The sequence below is a fragment of the Crocodylus siamensis genome, chromosome 2 (assembly GCF_052110815.1).
Source record: "Crocodylus siamensis isolate JL-2025a chromosome 2, ASM5211081v1, whole genome shotgun sequence".
NCBI lineage: Eukaryota > Metazoa > Chordata > Crocodylia > Crocodylidae > Crocodylus > Crocodylus siamensis.
In genome coordinates this window covers 159,660,417-159,670,213 of record NC_143396.1, presented here as the reverse complement: position 1 = coordinate 159,670,213, position 9,797 = coordinate 159,660,417, and the positions used below count along the sequence as shown (strand labels likewise).

The 9,797-nt window shown below is 46.0% G+C and overlaps 1 protein-coding gene across 2 annotated transcripts; it reads left to right on the top strand.

Moving 5' to 3' along the window:
- The first annotated feature begins 6,243 nt into the window (after positions 1 to 6,243).
- LOC149870976 (interleukin-8-like) lies at positions 6,244 to 9,457 on the top strand. 2 transcript variants are annotated; one of them, XM_090034792.1, is made up of 4 exons: positions 6,244 to 6,772; positions 6,850 to 6,976; positions 7,055 to 7,138; positions 8,362 to 9,457. In XM_090034792.1, exons 1-4 carry the CDS (start codon positions 6,715 to 6,717, stop codon positions 8,372 to 8,374), a joined length of 282 nt encoding a protein of 93 aa, XP_089890918.1. In that variant the 5' UTR covers positions 6,244 to 6,714; the 3' UTR covers positions 8,375 to 9,457. The 2 variants fall into 2 exon arrangements, with proteins under 2 accessions (XP_089890918.1, XP_089890917.1); XM_090034791.1 differs by having other exon boundaries at positions 8,169 to 9,457.
- Positions 9,458 to 9,797: the final 340 nt, after the last annotated feature.

Below are 9,797 nucleotides of genomic sequence, written 5' to 3'. Positions count from 1 at the left end.
CTGGATCAAGGACAAGAAGAAGTCCTTTTTCAAATACACAGGGGATAAAAAGAAGGTACTGGGTAACATGGGGCCTCTGCAGGACACGCTAGGAAATTTGGTCATTGCACCAGACAGCAAAGCTAACCTATTTAACAATTTCTTTACCTCCATTTTTCTGAGTGGGGACTGGGTCATCCCCCCCACTAGGACCCCCACAGGCCCCAGGGGAGGCACACGCAAGCCTAGGGTCAGAGAGGACCTAGTTAGGGAACTTCTGGAGGGACTGGATGTATTTAAATCAGCAGGTCCAGACAATCTCCACCCCAGAGTGCTGAGGGAATTAGCAGAGGTCATTGCGGGACCCCTGGCACGGCTTTACGAGCACTCATGGTGCTCTGGCAATATGCCAGAGAACTGGAAAAGGGCCAGTGTGGTTCCCATTTTCAAAAAAGGGAGGAAAGAGGACACAGGAAACTAGGTCTGTTAGTCTTACCTCGGTCCTGGGTAAGCTTTTTGAGAGAATTATCCTGGCACATGTCTGCGAGGGGCCAGCAGGGGAGATTATGCTTAGGGGCGACCAACACAGGTTCATTAGAGGCAGGTCCTGTCAGACCAACCTGGTGGCCTTCTATGACCAGGTCATAAAATCCTTGGATGCAGGTGCTGCGGTGGACATAGTCTTTCTGGACTTTAGAAAGGCCTTCAACACTGCCTCTCACCCTGTTCTCACTAAAAAACTAGGAGACTACACAGTCATATGGGTCAGCAACTGGCTGGAGGGCCGCACCCAGAGAGTGGTAGTGGATGGGTCGTTTTCGACTTGGAGGGATGTGGGCAGTGGGGTCCCCCAGGGCTCGGTCCTCAGGCCCGTATTGTTCAACATCTTCATCAGTGACTTGGACAAGGGGGTAAAAAACACCCTGTACAAATTTGCTGATGACATTAAGATGTGGGGGAAGTGGGCATGCTAGAAGGGAGGAATAGGCTGCAATTGGACCTGGACAGGCTACAGGGGTGGGCAGATGAGAACAGGAAGGGTTTCAACACTGACAAGTGCAAAGCACTGCACCTGAGGAGGAAGAACCAGCAGCATACCTACAGGCTGGGGAACTCCCTTCTCATCAGTGCAGAGGCAGAAAAGGATCTTGGAGTCATTATTGATGCCAAAATGAACATGGGCCGACAGTGGGGGGACGCGGTCAGGAAGGCCAACCATACCTTGTCATGCATCCACAGATGCATCTCAAGCAGGTCCAAGGAGGTGATCCTCCCCCTCTATGCAGTCAGGCTGCAGTTGGAGTACTGCGTCCAGTCCTGGGTGCTGCACTTCAGGAGGGATGTGGAAAACATGGAGAGGGTCCAGAGGAGGGCCACTCACATGATCAGGGGGCAGCAGGGCAGGCCTTATGAGGAGAGGCTAAGGGACCTGAACCTGTTCAGCCTCCACAAGAGAAGGCTGAGGGGGGATCTAGTGTCTGTTTACAAACTAGTCAGGGAGGACCAACAGGCACTGGGGAGTCCCTGTTCCCCCGAGCACTACCAGGAGTGAACAGGGCAGTGCTGGCAGAGGGTAGATTCAAGCTAGATATCAGGAGGTGCTACTTCACTGTCAGGGTGGCTGAGATCTGGAACCAACTTCCAAGCGAAGTGGTGCTGGCTTCTACCCTGGGGGTCTTTAAAAGGAGGCTGGATGAACACATTGCTGGGGTCGTTTGACCCCAGTACTCTTTCCTGCCACGGCAGTGGGTCGGACTTGATGATCTGCTCAGGTCCCTTCTGACCCTACCCTACCAACTACCAACTATGAAAGAATGTAGATTGCTTACCCACATTATTTTGAAGGATGGTAACATGGTACATAAAAGGCCCTATTCAGTAGTTCTCAACATTTTTTAGACTCAGTGAACCCTTTGGAAAATGCTGTCCATGTAGCTTTTAGGTTTCACTTGTTTTTTGGCTATGGAAAAATAATGGAGCAATTCTATTTCAAATAACACAACTCAGAGTGCCTTTGGCACTCTTGATTCCTGTTTGAAATTTCTGGTTTATCATGTAGGTTTTCACACTCAACAGCACTGATATTGTACAGCTCCCCACGAAAGCTGCATCCTAAAGTACCAGGGCACCCCAGGTAAGAATTGCTGCCCCAATCTAGCACGTCCTTACTCACAAAAGAAGTTTACTAATGGGAATTTTCTTACTGATGTCAGCTAGGGCTTTCATGCATGCAAAACTAATTTGTGTGAGAGAGGACTCATTCTTCAGCACTGATCTGAATCGCAGCATGCTTATGATACATCCCTGACTGATGCTAGTTTTGGCACAAGGCACCTCCCTCTAAAACACAAGCTATTCCGTTTCAAAAACACCAGCTTCATGTCTCGGACCACAGGAGATTTTCTGGAATTTCCCCAACAGTAACAACTTAGGAATTAGTAGTTTGCTTCAGACATTCTGAACAGTGTATTCATGTGAATAGGCATTATTCATGTGGACAATCCAAAAACAATGCTTAATTTACAGTTGCACTCCATGAAGTGACTAATGCAAACTGTTATTTCTTACTCTCTTCATGTGCTCCACATATTTACTTAAAGTAATACATCATGATGTTAGTAACAAAAGGTCCAATCCAGCCTGTGTTGGATTTGGGCACACAGATCTTTGTGTACACAGTCACGTGGGTCACATTCAGACAAGCTATAGCTGTGCAGCATGTGCATATGCGGGGGTCAAAAAAACCCACGAGGGGGAAAAAAATGCGGAACGGTGCATGCATGCAAGGTTAATGACCTGCTGAATTTCACTCAGTTTCACAACTGTTTGAGTTAATTTACAGGCAGTTTTTACAGAAAATCCCTCCCGAGGAAGAAGTAAAATGGTGAATGGAACTGCCAGGCTTAAAAAAAAAAGACCCAAAACCCCCAAACACCTTGGGTGTTTTCAAATCTCCCTCTACTTTCAGTAGTGGCAGCCCTGAGGTTTATACAGACTCCCTTTACTCTGTATTAAATCTTATGCATTCTTTTCATTACAGGACGATGTACCAAGGCATATTTTTCTCCTCTTGGAAAATAAAAATGCCCTCTACAGTATTGCCAATAGCATAACCAAAAGTGTAATAAAAACTATGGAGTTAGTTTTCTCATAATGAAACAGTAGTTTTGGTATTTGGAACTTGTGTGACTTGATTTATAGGAACGGGAGTCACTGTAGGAGTTAGTTTACAGGGAAAAAGTTAATGAACAGGGATTTGTGAATGGATCCATTGAAGTATAATATTATAACCAGATTATTATAATCAGAATAGTTAGATTTGGATTGGTCATAAAATAAAGACATACTGCACATATTTAAATCAGGTACAACACAGAATAAACTGGAGCCTGGGCAGCTGGAGCTGCACTCTGCTGCCAGCTGGGCTCCACATGGCAGGATCACTACTGCTGCAGCCCTGGGAGGTCTCCAGGACCCCAGTGCTGGCCCCAGGCTCCCCTACCCCATCCAGGGTAACTTGTGTGCCAGAGGGCGCGCTAGCGGCAGCATAAGGTGCACCACCACTAGTCATCCCGGGGAACCAAATGTCCATGCATGTGTGGACGTGGCCATGGACTTCACTGGTCATGTGAAAAGCTGCAGAAGTCTATTTGCATGGATCCAACTGCTGGATTTGGGCCTAAATATGTTTTGCTGTTTGTTTGTTTTTTACTGCTAGCTTAACTCAGGCAATATAGCTAAAAGAAAAGGAACGAGAGTTTATTCCTTCTTGTGCATCATCTCCTTCATCATCATTGTTCACTAGTACCAATTAATCACAGCTGGGCAAACTTTATTCCTGGTAATGATGCACACAAAGTTGTAGGTAACCTAGCTTGAATCTCAGCTTTGCTATTCAGTTTCTGGGGACAGTACTTCAGAGACAATACTTACTTAAAAAGTGAGCACATTTCTGGACACAATTCATAAGACTGCCTAGTGTTCTTTGTCTGTTTGCTTTGCTGAGTAAAGCTAAATTCTAAGTTTTAAAACAAAGACCCACACATGGAGGCTTTATTTAGTAAAACAAACATCATGATATTTTACTATAGGACCAGGTCCTACAGCTCTACCTCAGACAAAACTGCGATATGATTTCCTACTGGTATTATGCTATTCTGATTAATAGAGACCTTTGAAATAATATGGGGCACATCATCCCTGTTAGGCAAAAAAAAAAAAGATGAACAAAACCCAACAACACATGTAACCCTCCCCATAAGGTCAAATTGAAGCATGAACAGTCTAACAAAGTGCCTTTACCCTCTTGACCTGAATCGTGTAGAGCTTGTTAGCTACCAAATTAGGCTGATACAAACAAGCACTTTCTGGTAGTGTTTTGGGCTACCTCACTCAAATAGGGTAGAATTGTTCAAATGTATGTGTTTGTACAAATGTAGGCAACTAACCTATAACCCAGGCTTGCTAATAAACTTGCAGAGAATAGTGCAGTCTCCCATGATGGGAGGAGGCAGCAGCCATATAATGGTAACAGAGTATTTAGACCACCAGTCTTGTGATTATTGAGAAGCTGTGGGAAACTGGTTCCAACCTTTTGATATCAGGACATCCTCAAGTAGCACCTAGTTCTCTATGTGATCTCTGATCTTCTTACCACTGGTGGATCTATGACATGTTCTGAATGCTATAAGCAATAATATTCTGTTGTTTTCACTGGCAATCACATTGGTTTTCAAAGACAGCATGCTGCCTAGTGGGACTGCTTCATGGCATTGCCCTTTCCAGTTGCCCATGGCCAACCAAACACTGTTTAGCAAAAGGGCTTTAGGTGGCTTGCAAGTGGGGGTTAGGGCCGCTCCTATATTTAGGGGTCCATTTTTCCTTGTGGAGCCATAGGATCATATGGCCCATGAATTTTTAAGCACAGTTACTTATTTATGGGAATGAATTAGTTTTATGGTACTTATGGCATCATGTAAGCCATAGAAAGGAAGCCAGAGGAGAGTTAAAGTTGAAGGCTAATTTCTATTCCCTATTTTGATATTCCTCCAAGCATGACAAATTAATAGCTTGAGTGTGTGACAGCATTCACATTCTAAAAATGACTTTATATGTTTCTTCATGAGATGGGGCAATCAGAGCTTGCCCATAAACTAGTTTCCTGCATGAATGATCTTTTCCTGATATGAGGAATTTGCTACCAGGGAACTTCTGGGGCCCAGTTTCGAGCCACTTTAGCAATCTCATTTCTACACAGGGAGGATGATACATGGAAGGAACTACTGCAAATTTACCATTGTCTGATACACCCAAAGTTAATGACCTGCTGAATTTCACCCAGTTTGACAACTGTTTGAGTTAACTTACAGGCAGTTTTTACAGAAAATCCCTCCCGAGGAAGAAGAAAAATGGGACTGCCAGGCTTAAAAAAAAACCCCCAAACATCTTGGGTGTTTTCAAATCTCCCTTTGCTTTCAGTAGTGGCAGCTCTAAGGTTCATATGAACTTCCTTCACTGTGTAGTTAAATCTTCTGCATTCTTTTCATTACAGGACAATGTACCAAGGTGTATTTTTCTCCTCTTGGGAAATAGCCCTCTAGTTTTGCCAACAGCATAACCAAAAGTGTAATAAAAACTATGGTGTTAGCCTTCTTATAATGAAACGGTAGGTTTCGTATTTGGAACTTGCATAACTTGATTTATAGGAATGGGAGTCACTGATAGGAATGGGAGTCACTGTAAGAGTTAGTATACAGGGCAAAAGTTAATGAACAGGGATTTGTGAATGGGTCCATTGAAGTACAATATTATAATCAGAATAGTTAGATTTGGATTGCTCAAAAAATAAAGACATACTGAAGCAGAAGGACACGTATTTAAATCAGGTACAACACAGAATAAATCAAAATCAGTAGGCAGAAAAGTAGCCATTGCTTTAACATTTCTGAGTAGTCCCATGAATATTTCATAAACTAAAGAAATGCTTGGTTCAAGCCCCAGTTCCAAGGGGTAGTCATGTAACTGGAGTGGGGCAACTTGGGTAGCAGCCCCGGCCTCTGACTCAGTGTAAGGGGCCAGAAGAATAACAGCTGCTCTCACAACAGCACGATCATGCCAGCAGCACAGCGACAATCCGAAGTCCCTGCTGCCCCCATGTAGCCCGCTGCTCCCAGTGCCTGTCTTCCTTCTTGTGCGGCTGTAGCTGGGAGGAGCAGGAGATGTTAGAAGAGGGTGAAGGTAAAGTAAGGATATGGGGCCCTTTGTACACACCACAGAATTCGCCTTTAAAGCGGCTTAAATGCCGTTTTGCAACACTTCGATGGCATTGCTGTTTGCACGTTTGGCGGCATAGTCCACCTTAAATGACTGGAAGGTAGCAAGTGTTTCAGTTTGCTACCTACCGAAGTGCAGCGGTGCACGGGTGGTGGAAGCCGACATGCTCAGGGCCTGCCGCGCTTCCAGCACCCACGCCGCCTCCCACTTCTGCGCGACCCAGCCGCAGCCTCGGCAGGCGGGCAGGCTCCACTTCAGAAAACAAAGAAGTGGGGAGGAGCGCGCGCCACCTGCCCCGCCGGGCACCTTCCCTGCCCACACGTGCAGGTCCTGGACACGGCCCCGCGCCGGGAAAGCCCCGGCGGCCGCGCTCACGCTGGCGGATAAAAGGGCGGCGGGCGCCGGGCCGGGCACCACTCTTGCAGCGCCCGCGCCCGCATCCGCACCCACACCCACATCAACATGAGCCGCGTCCTGCTCCTCGCCGCCCTGCTGGCCGCCTGCGCCGCGCTCTGCCGAGGTGAGGGGACAGGGACAGGGGCCGGGGCACAGGGGCCGGGGCCGGGCCGGGCGGTGACGAGCGCGTGTTTCCCTCAGGGGCGCCCGTGACCGGCGAGCTGCGCTGCCAGTGCCTGCAGACCGTGTCCGAGCGCCTGGGCCCGCGGCGTCTGGCCCACGTGGAGCTCATCGCCGAGGGGCCGCACTGTCCAGTGCCTGAAGTCATGTGAGTGCCGCCCCCTTCCCCGGCCCGGCCCGGCCCGGCCCGCCCCGCCCGCGCTCACCTCTGCCCTCTCTCCCGCAGCGCCACCTTGAAGGACGGCCGCAAGCTCTGCCTCAGCCCCGCGGCGCCCTGGGTCCAGCTCATCATCAGCAAGATCCTCCAACGGTAGGTGCCCGGCCTGAGCCAGGCTGCCCCGCTTCTCCCGCAGCCCCTGGGTGAGCCTGGAGTTCAAGCCTCAAGGGAAGCCCGCTTCCCTTCTTTCTTGCCTGGTCTCCCCCCCCCCCCCCCCCCCCACGCCTGGCGGGCCAGCTGCACTCCCTCTCCGCTCCCCCAACAGGATCACAGCGCTGGGGAAAGAGCTTGCAGTTAGCTGCTCTGCGTCATCCCGTGCAAGAAGGCTTTTAGGTTATCCGAAGCTGTCACACAGTGGAGTTAGTGTGTGTGTGTGTCCCACTATTTTCTGAATAAAACTAGGACCCACATGTCAAATTTTTTGTAATCCTTCAACAGCCCCCTGCAAAGCAGGGCTTGTTCATGACTTTCGGGTAGCCGCACATCTGATTGTTGTCATTGCACCTGATTTCTCTTAAAAACCCACTTTGTCCAGTTGGACCCAACCACTTAATGCTTCTGCAGTGGTTTTCCTCTTTGTGTATCTAAGGTACGCTCTGCAGGGACGGTTCCTAGAACAATTTCCTAGCTGCTGCACAACCTCTATGTATTTCTGTTCTGGTGCATTGCAAACACAGAGAAATGGTCATCATCAGTAAAACCGTGCTGAGATATGCCTTAGCACATTTCTTGTCAAACATCTGACTAAGATGTTTTAAAAGTAACTCCCAGTTGGAGCCAGTGCCAGTCTGACACTTCCTCTGGAGAGGATTTTGTTGCTGTGGAGTCTCAGAAGTCAGCTGCTCTTAGTTCATGTTAACTCCTTCTTTTCTTTTGTCAATCTCATTGGCCGTCCTGTTCCAAACCAAGCGCTCCATTTCAGCATTGCTAAATGTTCCTTTTTTATAAAGCAACACAAGTGAAGATCTTCTGTAATTCTGAGACTTTAAACCGTTCACAATACTATCTCTTCCACCATTATTAGCAAAGCCATTTTCCTTTAAAAGCAGAACCAAATCCAAAAACATTAGTTGAGTGAAATAAACACTGAATTAAACTTTTTTTTCTTTTTAATACAACCCAGAAAAACTGATGAAGAAAACGTCTAGATACCACTGCAAAGAAAACTGGACCTGTTTTGATCCCAGGACTGCAAAAAAATAGGCCCATCTCAGGGGGGGAAAAATATGCTGCCTTATATATTTTTTTTATATTTCCTTAATAGGACACTGTTGTATTTATTTAAAATATTTAAAATATTTTACACTTTGTGGCAGGTGCCTTCTCTAATGTGGAGCTCTTTTGTGACCCTCGTGTGAATCCACCCATTGGACAGTTTGGTTATCAGTCTGCAGATATCGGGAAGGGTTGGCTCTCAGCCACAGAGAAGAGCTTAAGAACCGCTGTCCTAATGTATTTGCTAGAAGTGCCACTGTTTCAGCATAATATGTGACGGTGCAGTATCAAAATGTGAAAGATGGATTTATTTCAATGGCTTGAGCTTTTTTAAACATGAGCCACAGGAAGAAAATGATATATTTAACCATAACCTAACCCTGGTCAGTTCTGTTCTGCACTCCTTAGAGCCCTGTCTTAAGAAAAGCATTCCTAGCAAATACAGGAAAATTGTACAGCATGCAAGGACCTTGATCCTGATTCCAGGGGAGGTTGAAGGTGAACTCAGCTGTTCACTTTTAATGCACTGTCTTTATTTATTTTTTCTTTTTCTATCAACCTTCAGTTAATTCTCTCCAATTCTAAGGTATAGCAGTACTTGAATATAGAGGTGTACACAACATCTGTCATTCAATTCTCCAACCTATAAAGGAAGCTAAGGTGTTATGTCTTCTTTGTATGGCATAATGTTATTTAGTAAAAATGCTCTCCTGCTAATGAATGATTTATTTATTGTAATCCAGAGCCATGGTATGGACCACATGCACAGGTTCCATTCCCATGCCTCTTCCCCCCCCTTCCCCTCCCCCCCCCCCCCCCCCCCCCCCCCCCGTGTTTCCAATCCATCAGAAAATCTACATTGAAATAGAAGGAAGTCTAAACTAATTTTTTAAGGCAATTTTCTTTTTACTAGTCAAATCAGAAGTAAATTGGACTTAGTTTAGATCATGCCATTTCTGTTCATCTTCATAACAAGCTCTTTCAAAATAGGGGGGAAAATCCATTCACCTTCGAAGTAGAATTCACAATAGTCATTTGGAAACATTGTTTACAAAGTTTAGAGTAAGTACAATAAACAGCTACAAATTGAATGAAAGATTGTTGCAAGTGTATTGGGATGATAAAATGCACTTCCTAATTCAGAAACTTTAATTGTGTGCTGTTTTTTTATAGCTTTTTTTAACAAATAAATATTTATTTAAATGCACCTTGTTTCTGTTGCCATTTATGGTCAAAAATTGAAAACTCTGGACAGACAATGCATGAAACCAAATCTTGTTTGGGTGGTTTAGCTACAGTGTAGCTATCTGTAACTAGACACAATAATGCAGTTATGGGCTTGACTGGACAAGCAGAACTACTCCTTAACTTTAAAGGAAACCGTGCATTCAGATGCTAGAAGTTTGGGTCCTGTGTTTTTAAAGTTCCATTTCAAGTAGAAGATGGGACTGGAAGGGGCCTCTTGGACCATCAAGTCCAGTCCCCCTCCATTCACAGGCAATTATTAACTAAAGGAATTCTCCATATCACCACCTCA